This window comes from Camelus dromedarius, chromosome Y (genome assembly GCF_036321535.1).
Source record: "Camelus dromedarius isolate mCamDro1 chromosome Y, mCamDro1.pat, whole genome shotgun sequence".
Classification (NCBI taxonomy): Eukaryota; Metazoa; Chordata; class Mammalia; order Artiodactyla; family Camelidae; genus Camelus; species Camelus dromedarius.
In genome coordinates this window covers 12,815,399-12,830,983 of record NC_087473.1, presented here as the reverse complement: position 1 = coordinate 12,830,983, position 15,585 = coordinate 12,815,399, and the positions used below count along the sequence as shown (strand labels likewise).

General features: G+C 35.0%; 1 protein-coding gene across 1 annotated transcript in view; it reads right to left on the bottom strand.

Moving 5' to 3' along the window:
• Positions 1-998: 998 nt before the first annotated feature.
• LOC135320444 (H(+)/Cl(-) exchange transporter 4-like) overlaps positions 999-15,585 on the bottom strand; it is a 31,441-nt gene continuing 16,854 nt past the window's right edge. The window contains exon 3 of the mRNA XM_064483569.1: positions 999-2,644. Coding sequence (XP_064339639.1) covers positions 2,606-2,644 — 39 coding nt within the window. The 3' untranslated portion in view covers positions 999-2,605. The remainder of the gene's footprint in view (positions 2,645-15,585) is intronic.

The following is a 15,585-nucleotide window of genomic DNA, read 5'->3' as shown; positions in this document are numbered from 1 at the left end:
ATCTCATTGAATCTGTCCACCTGCTGTGAGAGAAGCTCCATTCACTCATTTCTTTGGAGGCTTAAGCAGCTTACCAAAATATTAAAAAACAATTCAGGATCACACAGTTTAACCAGTCACTCTTTATATATAAATATTTTTTATTGAAGTATAATCAGTTTACAATGTTGTGTCAGTTTTGTGGCATACAGCACAATACTTCAGTCATTTAGGAATATACGTACATTCATTCATATTCTTTTTCACCATAAGTTACAAGATATTGAATATGGTTTCCTGTGCTATACAGTGTAAACTTTTTGTTTACCTCTTTTATATGTATTCATTAGTATCTGCAAATCTTGAACTCCCAATCATAACCAGTCACTCTTAATTCATATGTTAATTCATAGAAAAAAGCTCTTTCCATGTACATTCTTCCTATATGTGTGTGCTCTCAGGAAAAAACCAAAAACCAAAAAAAAAAAAAAAATACAAATATCATGGTGTGTCTTAATCATTACAAATAGGAGTAATACAAATGGAAGGCTTCTTTGCTCTGAGTGTCTGATGTATGCTGATGGAAATTTGCCTTGCATCAATGACTGTTTTGTGCAGTAATGGGTATTCTCAACAGGTGAAAAGGTGATGAGTGAAATTACACTATTTTTTATTCCCAAGCTTGTTACAATGTTAAGAGCTGATCATTCATGAGATTACCTATTTATCACCTGTGTCTCTACTGGCCTGTGATACTGAGGATAAGGACTTTGTCCCTTTATTTACTATGTATTTCTGGAGCCTGTAATGGTGTCTGATCACAAGAAATGTGTAGTATATATTTGTTGAATGAATAAATAAATGGAAAACTAAACAAATAAATTCTTATAGAAGTTTATTTCATAGAGTACTTTCATCAACTCACATTTTTTTTCTATATAGAAGAAAAAAAGAAGTTGAGATTTCAAGGATTTAAGGAAAGTGCTGAGTTACTTGCTTTGTTGCCATTGTATGTTCTTCCTGATATAAATGCTAATAGACATATTATATTGATTAAATTGGGGGATTCTGGAAATTATTAATATGGCTACTTTGACAAATCTAAAGTAAAAATTTTTACTTAGTTATTGGTCTTTTAATCCATCACAAATAAATGTTGGGGTTTTGAATTTCATTACTTACAACAACAACAAAAATAAAACAAATAAAACAAAAATTCTTATTCCTTGACAAGTACCTCTGTAAAATGATAATATTCCAACATGACATGCAGAACACATGCTGTATACAAGGTTAATTCCTTCCACTCATAGTCGACTTACGTTCTAATCTATTCCCTGGTTTTTTTCTCAACTTTCTGGAAATTCACAGATAATTTCACTGAATAATGCATATATAAATATATACATTATTTTATATATATGTATATATTCATAGCTGAGTTATGTAGACTCTGTGGATTAGGCAACATGTTAGCTTCTCCATCCTGAAGTCTGGGTAAACAGTATCAGACATGTCACAACACTTCTTTTGCATTTCAATGCAGCAGTGATCTTGATGTGGCGGCCTTGTTGAAGGAGTTACTGAAGGACATGCTGGACCCCCTTCTCACTAGGGAGCTGTACACAGCTTTCATCAGTACTCTCTATATGTAATGTAGCAATTTGCAGGAATGTGTCCCTGGATTGCTGTGATGTCCAACTCACTCAGCAATACCTACTGAATGTGTTTCCTGATAAATTTTTTTTTTTGCCCTTATTTATTGGTCTCTAATGAGTGGGCTTATTTGGGGATATTTTCTGAGATTTACTAGGGAGAATTAGCCAGAAGCAAGTTGCAGTAAAACAAATGGAAGTAGCCAAGAGAATCTGGGATGATTTTAAATGACTCTAGGGCAGTAGACAGTGCTACTGAGTTCATGTTGGGTCTGTGCCTAAAAATGAGTTTGCATTTCTGGAACTCAGAGTGAGAAAACAGAGTAGGAAACATTCCAGGGGAAGCAGGGTGGCATAGCCCAGTGCCAGGGCTTTTAGTGTGGCTGTTTCGGGGCTAGAAATGTTACAGTAAAGTGTGTCACAGCTCAGTTGTGACAGCAACCTGGATCTGGGCGAGAGACCAAGCAGCACTCGGAGAGTTGGTGAACTCAGGTTTACTACTCCAGTGGTCCCAGAGGAGTTAACACTACAAGCTCTGGACCCCGTCTGTAGGTTTACACAGACGTTTATAAGTTGCCAGTCTACATTTTGCAACATCATATGCAAATAAGATGTAACAAAGTTGACTAATTAGGAACAAGCTTTGTAGAAATGGACCAATCAGGAGTGATAGAAATGGACCAACCAAGAGTGAGCTCTATGCAAATGAGGTGCTACAAATGAACCAACCAGGAGTTAGCTCAGGGAACCAACAGAATCTTAGGGTTAAGTTCCACTTTCTTAGAGGCAAGCTGTTTCAGAGGCAAAAAGCAAGATGCTGCTGCAGGCCAGGGAACAAGATGGTGCTGGCAGGAGAGTAGTGGTCCTGTATAGGGGTCCTGCTGATGTTTTTCATGGGTCTTCCCACCTCATAAGCACAGATCCTCATAACCACAGAGGACAGAAGGAGGGCAAGAGGGAGGAGGAACAGGTCAGAGCTCTGTCCGCCTCCATGTATTTCTTCCTCCAAGCTGCAATCAAAATAGGATCACAAAAGAGAGAGAAGATACTGTCATTATGCTGTCTTGGTTACTGCCGACAGAAAGTCTACTGCTTGTAGACTGATCAACAGAAAAGGGCCTCGAATCTGTTATCAAGTCAGATTTTGGAACATTCACCAATTCTCAGTCATTTTTGGCAAATAGTTACCAACCATGAAACACTGTAACCTTTAAAGTACATGATTATTTAGACCAGGGAAGCAAGGAGAAGACAGTAAGGGAAATTAAGTTAGCTTTCTAACCTGGATTGTCAAGATTGCTCTAGGTGTTACATTTCCCCGGGTCTAATTTATCTTTATATCCTTTAGAACCTTACTGCTACATAGCTAAACCGACAGGAAAGTGGGTGAAGGAATGAAACGTGACTTGCCTTGCTAATGCCTTTCTGAAGACAGCTGAGAGGGGGCCTGGGACTCTGGGTCTGAGTGGTGTGAGTTCCCCCTTTTACTTACTCCAAGCGCCTCTTTCTGCCTTCCCTAGTGCTGGAGCCAGAGGAACAGCTGAGCACCTTGCAGCTCCTCATCTACCTTCTACCTCCCTGCAACTGCGACACGCTCCACCGCCTGCTGCAGTTCCTCTCCGTCGTGGCCAGGCATGCCGAGGACGACGTCAGCAAAGACGGGCAGGAGGTGCGCGCCCCGCCACTGCCAACCGTGCTCTGACTCTTCCTTTTCCCCGTCTTAAAAGGGAGAGCAAAAACTGACACACATGAATGTCTGTGCAGAACAGAAACAGGCTCACAGACAGAGAAAACCAGCTAGCGGTTACCAGAGGGGAAAGGGCTTGGCGGGGGGGGGGGGGGGGGGGGTGATGAATTAGAGGCATGGGATTAACAGACGCAAACTACTATACATAAACTAGATAAGCAAGGAGACACCACATAGCACAGGGACTTATACCCAGTATCTTGTAATAACCTCTAATGGAATATATCTGCAAAAAATACTGAATCACTGTGCTATACACCTGAAATTAACACAACATTTAAATCAATTGTACTTCAGTTTTTTAAAAAAGGGAGAGCTACCAATTTGGTCAGATGTTTCACCTGGAGCAAATGAAGCCTCCCTTTTTCCCTGACCTATCTGTCTCTGCAGAAAGAGACTAAAAGCAGGGTTTTCTCCAGAAGAACAGTTCCTAAGGGCACATAGGCCATCGACCTCCTTGTATGTTTCAAAGAGGTTTCTAAATGAAGCTGTTATCTTCCACAATGATGCTTTACTCAAGAGCCTGAATTTCTACTTGTGTGAAGAAGACAGTGAGCTACAGGGATGCTTACAGTGATGAAAAAAAATGGGATAATGGAGGTGGGAGGAAACTGCTATCCATGTAAATCAATTGATCTTCTTCTTTAACTTGAAACTCAAAGTGATGTCACCGCTTCATCCTCCCAGTTTTTTCCTGGAGTATGGGTAGAAATCTAGTATCTTCCTTTTGAAGGGTCATTTCTCTTGTTAAGCCCTACCCCCAAAATAGGGACCAGCTCAGTGCAATGCAGGATGGATCCTGCTTCAAATTCAGGTGCAGAGAGAACTGAAAAGTCTGTTCTAATAACCATGTCATGCATCTCAATGCCACGTGGTGTCCACTGCTAAAGACAGGTCTGCACAGTCCTACGGACCCTTTTGGGATGTTCTTCTTGTACTTGGAACCCCTCATCTGAGGCCTTAGGCTCTGGTTCTCTTTGGTGACACCATATGCTTCAAGGTATTTTTTCAGTTTTGCCTTTCAGCAGAGGAGATGCTGGGGTCAATTTTAAATGACCTATTAGTAAACAGCTTATTTAATCTTCACTTTAACATGAGATCTATTTCCATTTTTGATACCATAATACTATACTTCTCCTTGACCTTGGATTCTGCAGGAGACCTCAAATCCTTTCATATGCTAACACGCATTGTAAATCAACAAGAAGGCATCAGAGGTAGTCCAAACTTTTTTTTTTTGACCATTGCATGTAGGTAGATTATTTACTTATTTATTTATTTGTTTGTTTGTTTATTTGTTTATTTATTTATTTTTAACATTTTCTATTGATTTATAATCATTTTACAACGTTGTGTCAAATTCCAGTGTAGAGCACAATTTTTCAGTTACACATTAACATATATATATTCATTGTCAGATTTTTTTCTCTGTGAGCTACTATAAGATCTTGTGTCTATTTCCCTGTGCTATACAGTACAAGCTTGAAATCCCAGTCTATCCCTTCCCACCCCCCGCCCCCTTGGCAACCACAATTTTGTATCTATGTCTATGAGTCTATTTCTGTTTTGTATTTATACTTTGTTTGTTTGGGTTTTTTTAGATTCCACATATGAGCAATCTCATCTGGTATTTTTCTTTCTCTTTCTGGCTTACTTCACTTAGAATGACATTCTCCAGGAACATCCATGTTGCTGCAAATGGTGTTACGTTGTCAGCTTTTATGGCTGAATAGTATTTCATTGCATAAATATACCACCTCTTCTTTATCCAGTCATCTGTTGATGGACATTTAGGCTGTTTCCATGTCTTGACTATTGTAAATAGTGCTGCTGTGAACACTGGGAGGCAGGTGTCTTTTTGAAGTAGGGTTCCTTCTGGATATATGTCCAGGAGTGGGATTCCTGGGTCATATGGTAAGTCTATTCCTAGTCTTTAACCCTAGAAAGTTTTCTTTTAAATCCTTGTGAAGCAAAATTCAACTGTCTTTGGATTCAGTTTTGTGCTTGTCAATTTCTTTTTCCAAAGGCCTAGTCAGATGTAATTTTTTCACTTTAATCCAGAAAAGCAATTCTGCATTTCTTATCCTCACTCTATCAATATGAGAATGGAACTTTCCTAATTTAGCCATTTATCTCTACTTGAGTTATAATTAGCACCATAATTAGCATATGTAATTAGTGCTAGCTTCAGGTTTCATAATATGGCATTGACACCTTATTTCAGCAGACACAGTTCTTCCATGGACATACTATAATTCCCATAATATTCAGTTATATTACCCATCAGGGTGTCAGCCTTTATTGACCATATATAAGAGAAGCTATAAATCAACTGCCTAATCACTGGGTAAAGGCAGAGCCCTGTCTGAGTATGTAAATTGTTTCTTTGATGTTTCTTAAGTACTATGTGAGAAGAAACTCTGGTTTTAGGTGATTATGAAGGCACTGAGAAGAGCAAAATTTCAATTTAACTAACCTGTGCCTTTTTAGAAATATTTTCAGACATTTTTTCAGTGCAACTCTTGAACATGTTTTAGAGGTAGAAGCTGAGGGACGAAGAAGTAACTAAACCAGTGCCCCCAGGGAGCCTCTCTTATAGTTGTGCAGGTTGTGAATTTGTATATGTTAAAACTGTGGGGGACACATCATACACTCAGTAGATTTTCAGAGTTATTGAAACATCTCAACAGACAGTCAACTGTCTTGAGAAAAAGTCTCTTTATTATGTCATAGAAAATTATTATATTGGTTTGTGGTAAAGTGGGTCCAGTGATTAGTAAAATAGTTTGAGAAAAATATACAGATATTTATATTTTTGTATGTATAAATACACATATGTTTTAAATATATAATATTTAAAATTTTTTCTCAGACTGATTTACTTTTGAGTTTGAGGCACAGCTGGGACTTTACCAATTTTTGGACCCACCACACCACTAGGCTATATGATGAGAAGGAGAAGGAGAGTGTGTAATATCAGTAGCAATGCCCTCCCTCATTGTGACCAGCAAGTATGAGTACACTAATTTGCAGAAGCAACACTGGAAAACTAAAAATATCCTCTAACTGAGAACACTTGGGAGCTCAGTAATTCATTAGCCATGTGTTCTTAATCAAATCTGTTTACCTTCCTAAAACTGGATTTTATTATTTGAATTTTTGGAGTAAAAATGTCCTTGATTGGCAATTGCACTGTGGTAGACAGGACTTGTTTACTATAAGGTATATTAAAAATATCCTCTTACTTGTAAAATTGTACAAAGAAGCAAGAGATTCAACTAAAGATTCTTGACCTAACTCTTCAATTAAAGTGAAAGACGAATAAGCAGAGATGAAAGCAGCAGAAGAGTTGCTTTTTTTTTTCAGTGAAATAGTTATATTCATAGGAAAGCAAGTAGGCTTTACAGTTACCTTGTACAAAAGACTATTAGCAGAGAAGTAACAAGAAGTTCAAGGGGTAAAGTACTGAATGAGTCCATAAGATGTAAGAGGATGATTCTTAATAGCCATGAAGTCCTGAATATAACCCATGTTGTACATTATTTAAAGATGGAGACAAGTAAATCAGAAAGTAAGTTAGAAAGTTTTTTAATAATTGTAATATCTAAGACAGCAATTTAGATTGTGATTGTTTTTGTGTAAGACTGGCCTTAGTAATTGAATCAAAGATATTCTTAGCATTTAACCTGAGTTCTGCCAGTTCAGATCATTTTCTAGGAATTTCTTTCTTTCTTTTTAAATTGAGATATAACTGACATAGAACACTGTGTAAATTTAAACTGTACAATGTGTTAATTTGATATAGCTGATTACTGTTTTGAGATGCTGTGTCATCGAGGATTTGGAGGTAGAAGATGTAAAGACACAAGGCATATATACATTTCCTAATCACTTCAAAACTTTAGAGAAATTTGTGATGGAAGCAGGCTAGAAAAATTCTGAATGTCTTCATGGAGATTGAATTTAACTTTTGCATTGAAGGGCATATAGAGACTGAGTAAATCAACTGCATAAGCACAGCTAAAATTAGCTAAAGCTCTTTCAATAAAAATTGAGAATAGAGGGAAAGGAATAGAACAGAGGTTTTTATTTACTATTTTGGCTAGTTTCACATCAAGTAGAAAGAACCAAATGAGCTCTCTGTAAGAGGCAAAAAATCAAAATTTTAAATATTGTTCAAAAAACAATGTTTTTCAACTTTTTCTCATCTATACTTATTTGTGTTAATCATGTTACCTATTTATCAGGTAAATTTTATATAGATTACAAAAGACAAGTGACCCAATGTTATTGAGAAAGTTGGACACTTGCACAGGATATACCAACAACCTTATTTGTATAAAATGAGGGGAAAGAAGAAAACAGTGGAGCTTGATGACTCTTAGATTTCTTATATATATACAGTGTCTGTAATATTTCCTTTACAGCAGATGCTTAAAATGCAATGCACTATTGACTAATGATATCTTAAAGTTGTCAAAAATAAGGTTATAAGAAAAATTATTGACTAGTGAATCAGAGCTTTTCTGGAAAAATAGGGATATTTTATCAGAGGTGGTGTTGTGGCATCATCTTTTATATTCTATTTTGTTTAGTTTATGTTTTTTGATTTGTTCTTTAAGAAAAAAAGAAATTCTCAAATTTAAGAAATACTTTTTTTGAAAAAGTTCTTGCAGAGACAGAATTGAAACCTCTTCATCAGTGGTTTTTCAGGGAACTTATAACTGTAGAAACTGAAGAATAAATAGATACTTTCTGGTGAGACAGCTCATACCTTTCATACAGTTCTTAAAGAGATTTATGAGTTTAAAAAATTGGTTATAAATCACTAATATAGTACCTTGATTACTGAATTTGGGAAATCACATTTACTAGGAAATGGCAGGTTGGCAAGACCAGTTCAAGGGTAAGACAAATAAGTTCTTTCCCTTAAAGGAGTAAACAAACCCTCAGAAATCTAAATAGAGTTTTAATGTAATATTTTAAAAAATCAAATTAATGTAAAGACATCTATGATAAACAAAATGGTAAAATGTTCAATAAAGATAGGATTCTCACAGGAACTAGTGGGAGGCAATTGAGGGAGTCATGTAAATGCAGAGTCAAATGTTATCTTTATTAAAATTTTGATACCTAGTTCATCATGCCTTTTTAAATTAATTTTTAACATATTTCAATACAGCATTTTTTCAATTGATGATTGTGACTGCGTTTTAGTGTCATTTAAATTTTGGGTTCCATATGAGTACATTTTACTCCTTTTTATGATGTATCTCCCAACTAAGATTAAAAAAAAAAAACAGGAGGTGACAATGTTCATGATTAAGAGAATGGAGTAAAGTTGGGCCATAGGGTTTGCTTTACAACTCCACTAGTCTTTAGCTGTGTGGTCTTAGGTATTATTTCCCTCATCTATAAATAAGGATAAAAATAAAAATGGATTCATAAAAATGAAAAGAACAAGAAAAGCTAGTAGGAAGCTCCAAGCGCATTAACAAATATCTAATGCTAAATTTTTGTTAAATGTTGGCTATTCATCTTAAAATAAGCTATTGGACTTAGAAATTTTTCAGTGTGCTTATTTAGTGAAAATAATTTTTTCCTTTAAAAATTCATCAGTGTACTTTAATTTAGATAGACAATTAAATAAGTACATATATTCAAAATACATTTTATACAAAATTAAAATATTTTATGTAACAGAATATATAGTTACATTTGATACATCAACATATAAGTATAAAATATATTTTATATACTTAATGTATAAAGTTTATATATCATAAAAGTAAATATCATTTACATATATGTGTGTGTGTATGTGTATATAGCCTTGTCCTTCCTATGTTACTTTCCATGTTGTTTGTCCCTTAACCCAGTCAACTTCACTGATTGTTTTAAATTGATATTTACTGTATTTGCTATTGTGTTATATTCATTAGTACTAATTCCTATAATAGATTACACTTATAACAAGGGCTATACCTTATAATTTCTCTGTATCTTTGCTATACTTTTTGAAGACCCTTTCTCTGGCAAGTACTAAATAATTTTTTGTTGTTGTATGTGTTGAAATACCAGTACCTATCGTAAAGTACTAGTTTTCTATGTAAAACTATATTAGTTGTTCCAGCTTCCACTGAAATGTTAAAACAAATGCCAGCTGTCTTCTAACCCTTTCCACCACTCAAATTCCTTCTGTGACTTCTTGCTCCAGTGTGCTAGTTCCCTTTTTTTTGAATCATCTTAACACCTTGTCTATACTGAGTTATTTACTGGATTAGATTTATATCCATATTTTTCTTATTCCAACTAACTTTTGTAAATTTGAGAGTTCTTAGTTTAAAATTCTTACCCACATGTTCTTAATCAAGAAACAAAACAGAGTAAGAATCAATATGAGATTCTGTGAAATAGAAGAAATAAAAATAAAACCTTACTCATTGGATGGCTACTAGAATTAAGTAATTAGTAAAGTTATTTTGCAAACTTTATAATTATAGACAAGTGTTAATTAACAGTTAGCTTAGCTAGGCAACACAAGCTGAATCAACTCTCAGTGCTTCAACATAACAGTCATAAAAGTCTTGTTAACAAAGTTTAATCAAATTGTTGGTGGACGGTCTTACTGGTGGTAACTTAAAGACCCCATCTGCTTTCTTAAAGCTCTGCCCATATGATTTTATGGGCCAAATCTAGAAGGAATATCCATTGCACTGTAGGCACTTGGTTTGAACTATTATAAAAAATTCAGCTATGAACATTCATGTACAAGTTTCTGTACTGACATATGTTTTCATTTTTTCTTGGGGTATAACTAGGAGTAAAATTTCTGGCTAAAATGAGAACCCTTTAAGGAACTGCCAGGCGGCTTTTAAAAGTGAACGCACCAGAGACTAGTAAAATTGTGGCACAGTGAGACACTGAACTTACTTCCCCCAACAAGCACACCAAATTTATAGCTATTTATAGAGAAACTATCAATGTGATTGATGTTGAAAACTAGTAGAAAAGATTTTCAACTGTAGATGTAAAGAAGAAGCCACAATGAGACAGGTAGGAAGAGCAGAGATAAAGTTTAGTCAAGACTCACATGCTTTGGTTAGTGACCCATAAATGGGAGGATAGTCACAACTGCAGTGTTTCTTTACAAGAATCCAGAGGTACTGGCCTCACATTGGGCATCCCAGGCTGGGGGTCCTGCACCAGAAACATGAATTCTCAGAACATTGTCTTTGAAGGCTAGCAGGGCTTAAATATGGGAGAGCTATAGAAAATAAAGATTCCACTCTTAAAGCACATATGCAAAATTTCATACATTCCAAGATCCACTGCAGAAACATTTGTTTGAAAGGATTTGGGGTCAGATAATGCTTGTCGGTCTTAGAGAATCTCTCAGAGATGCAGGAAGCTACTAGGACTCCTCCTAGGAACAGACACTGATGGCAGCAATTTTTGGAAACATGTTTTACAATGATGACACAGGTACTGGCAAGCAACATTTAGAAATCCTCCCTCTAGGCCCTACCCACCAACTTTTCGACACAAGTCCCAAGATCCCCCAGGGTAAACAGCTAGTTTCCTGCATCAGCCCTACAAATCAGTGGCCCACAGCAAGCTCTAGGACTTACAAAGCCCTGACCCCACCCACTAGTGGACTGACATTCTGGACTTCCCCAGAATCTCCAGAAAGCTGCACCAAGACCTGACATCACCCACTAGTGAACTTGGATGAAACCCAGTACACCCTAGGGCATGCAGCCAGCCATTCCAGGAAATATCCACACAAACCAGTGCATTAGCAGCAAGTCCAGGACTCTCCAAGGCCCCACAGCCAGCAGTCTCAGGATCTAGTCCTGCCCATCAGTAGGCTGGCAACATCCCTGAAATCCTCTAAGTCATGTAAGCAGCTTTGGCAATATCCACTCCTGCTGAACAGTGGGGCAAACTTCAGGAATGCCAAGACCACACAGCCAGCTCTACTAGAACTCATCCTTGCCCGCTAGTGACCAGCAGCCTCTACACACGGCAGTGCCTGGTAGCCAACTGGGTCTGGGTCCTATCTTGCCTATCAGCATTTACACAGTAGTTGGCCCCACCAACAAAGAAGAGTCCATTTAGTCCACCCATTGGGCATCACTGAGCATATATCTCTGGTGACAAGAAGAGAGTGCTTCTGGACCTTATATAATATTTCCTGCATGACATCTTCAAGACCAGAAAATATAACTAAATTATACATCACAAAATGTAAACATAGAGAGTTAGGCAAATTGAGGTGACAAGGAATATATTCTAAACAGCCAAACAAGATAAAACCCCAGAAGAAAATCTAAGCAAAGTGGAGATAAGCAATCTATCCAATAAACAGTTCAAGGAAATGATCATAAAGCTGCTCAATGAACTCAAAGAAAAAAGTGAATGAACACAGGGAGAAGTTTAACAAAATTTAGAAAATGTAAACAACATAAAGAAGAACCAACAGAATAATTAAAATAAAAATGCATTAGAAAAAAATCAACAGTAGACTAGATGATACAGAGGAATGAATCAGTAATCTGGAAGACAGAATAATGGAAATCAGCACAGCTGAAGAGAAAAAAGTAAAAACAAAAAAATTTAAATGAAGACAGTTTAAGGTGCCTCTAAACCAACATCAAGCATATTAACATTCATATTACTAGGGTCCCAGAGGGGAAAGAAGAGGGAAAAGGACATAAAACATACTTAAAGAAATAATATCTAAAAACTTCCCTAACGAGGGAAAGGAAACCCAAGTCCAGAGAGCACGGAGTACCAAACAAGATTAACCCAAAGAGGTCCACACCAAGAAACACTGAAATTAAAATGGTGAAAATTAAAGACAGAGAGAATATTTAAGAAGCAAGGGAAAAGCAACTGTTTATATACAAGTAAACTCTATACGACATTCAGATGGCTTTTCAGCAGAAACTCTGCAGGCCAGAAGAGGGTAGCGTGACATATTTAAAGTGGTAAGAGAAAAATATCTATAAACAAGAATACCCAGGGAGACTGTCATTCAGATTTGAAGGAGCGATAAAGAATTTTACAGAGAAACCAGACTTACAAGAAATGTTAGAGGGTCTTCTTCAAGTGAAAAATAAAATCTCACAATTAGAAATTAGAAAATATATTTTTAAAATGCACTGATAAAGGCAAATATGTAGGGCAGTGATCAGCCACATTAAAAGCTAGTATGAGAATTAAGAGACAAAAGTAAGACAATCAGCTCCAAAAACAGTAAGTAATTAAGGAATGCACAAAATAAAGAAACGTAAATATGACATCAAAAACATAGAACATGGAGGAAGTAAAAATGCAGTGCTTTTCTCACGTTTTTGGACTTAAGTCACTAACAGTTTAAAATAGACAACTATAAAAATTGTAGAATAGGTAAACAAGACTATACTGTAAAGCACAGGGAAATATACACAAGATCTTACGGTCGCTCACAGAGAAAAAGAATGTGACAATGAGTATATATATATATGTTCACGTATAACTGAAAAATTGTGCTCTACACTGGAATTTGACACAACATTGTAAAATGATTATATATCAATAAAAAATGTTAAAAATAAAATTAAAAAATAGACAACTATATATTCAGCTTGATATATATGAACCTCAACCTTTTTGTAATCAAAAACCTATAATGAAGACAGAAAAAATAGATAAAGGAATCTAAATGTAAAACTGAAGGAATCCACAAACCACACTAGAAGTAACTAAGAGAAGAAAACAAGACAGAAGAACTACAAAAATAACCAGGAAACAAACAAAATGACAATATGTACATACCTATCAATAATTACTTTAAATGTAAGTGGACTTAAATATTCCAATCAAAAAACATAGGATGGCTACATGGATTTAAGGAAAAAAATAGTATATACACTGCCTGAAGGAAACTTAACTTCAGAGCTAAAAATTCACAGAGTGAAAGTTTATAGTGAAGGAATGGAAAAAGATAATCCATGTAAATGGAAATGAAAGGAAATCTGGCATAGCAATATTCATATCAGATAAAAAACTATTAAAAAAGACTGAGAAAAAGAAAAAGAAAAGTATTACATAATAATAAATAAGTCAATCCAACAAGAAAACGTAAGATTTATTCACCCAACACAGGAGCACCTAAATATATATAGCAAGTATTAAAAGAAATATAGGGAGAAACAGACAATTAAGTAATAGTAGGCAACTTTAATACCACACTAATATCAATGGATAGATCACCCAGACAGAAAATCAATAATCAACACTGGCCTTGAATAATATAGTAGATAAGAGAGGCTTGGTAGATATTACATAGAACATTACATTCAAAAACAGTACAACACACATTCTTTTCAAGTACACATGAAATATTCCCCAAGATGAATGACATGGTAAAGCACAAGACAAGTCTTGGTAAATTTAAGAGGACTGAAATCGTATCAGGCAATTTCCAACCACAACTGTATAAAGACTAGAAATCAAGTGCAAGGGAAAAAATTGCAAACAACACAAGCATGTGAAGGCTAAACAATACATTAGTTAACACTGGGTCAGAAAGAAATCAAAGAGGAAATTTTAAAAAATACCTGGAGACAAGTGAAAACTGAAACACAATGTCCCAAAACCTAGGAAATGCAGCAAAAACAGTTCTAAGACAAAAGAAAATTTAAAGTGATATAGTCTATATTAAAAAAGACAAAATAGAAAAAAATTAAAGGAACACCTAAAAAAACAAGAAAAAGAAGAACCAATAAAACCAAAGTTACTACAAAAAAAAAAGGAAATAATAAAAATCAGAACAGAAATAAATAAAATAGAAACTAAGACAAAAAGAGAAAAGATCAGTGACACTCGGAGCTGGCCTTTGAAACAATTAAATAAAAAGAAAAAAGAAAATCAATAAACCATCAGCCAGACTCTACAAGAAGAAAAAGAGAAAAGACTCAAATAAACTCAGAAATGAATAAGGAGATGCTACAATTCACATAATAGAAATACAAATGCTTATAAGAGATTATGATGAATAATTTTACATCTGCAAAAATGGACAACCTAGAAAACCCAGGTAAATCCCTAGAAATGTACTATCTCCCAAGACTGAACGAGAAGTAAATTAAAATATGAATATACGAATTACCAATAATGAAACTGAATCAGAAATTTAATGTCTCCCCAACTATAAAAGTCCTAAAGCAAACAACTACACAGGAGAATCCCACCAAAAATTTAAAGAAAAATTAAAATCTATCTAACTCCATCTATTCCAAAAAATTGAACTGGTTGGAATGCTTATAAGTCATTTCAGAATGCCAGCATCATCCTAACACTAAAACTAGACAAGGACAATACAAAAGAAAATTACAGGCTAATACCAATGATGAACATAGATTCAAAAATCTTCAATAGAATAGTAGCAAATGAAATTCAATAATACATTAAAAAGATCATGTACCATTATTAAGAAGGATTCAAGCTAAGGGTGAAAGGATGGTTCTATACTGATAAAACAGTCAATGTGATACACCAAATTAACAAACTGAAAAATAAAAATCATATGATTATCTCAGTAGAGACAAAATTCAACATGCATTTATGATAAAACTCTCAGCAAAGTTCACATTGAGGGAACATATCTCAACATAATATATTCCATATAAGACAAACCTAGAGCCAACATCATACTCAATGTCAAAAAGTGGGAGGCATTGCCTATAAGATCATGAACAAGACAAGAATGCCCAGTCTATATTCAATGTAGTTTGAAGTCTGACACACAGAAATCAAGCAAAGTTTTGTTTCAAAATAAAACAAAAATAGAGAAATCCAAATTGGAAAGGAAGAGGTAAAACTCCCTATTTAAAGATAACATAATTCTATATGGAAAATCTTAAACATACCATCAAAATAACAAATGAATTCAGGAAACCCAGGATAAAAATTAATATACAAAAATCAGCTGCATTTTTATACATTAAGAAGTTATCAGAAAGAGAAATTTTTTTTAAAAAGCCACTTACAAGTGAATCAAAAAGAATAAAACACCTAGGAATAAATCTAACTAAAAAGTGAAAAGCCCTGTTTTTGGAAAACTGTAAGGTATGGATGAAAGAAACTGAAGATGACCCAAACAAATGGAAATATATACTGTGCTCATATATTGGAAGAATTAATATTGTTAAAATG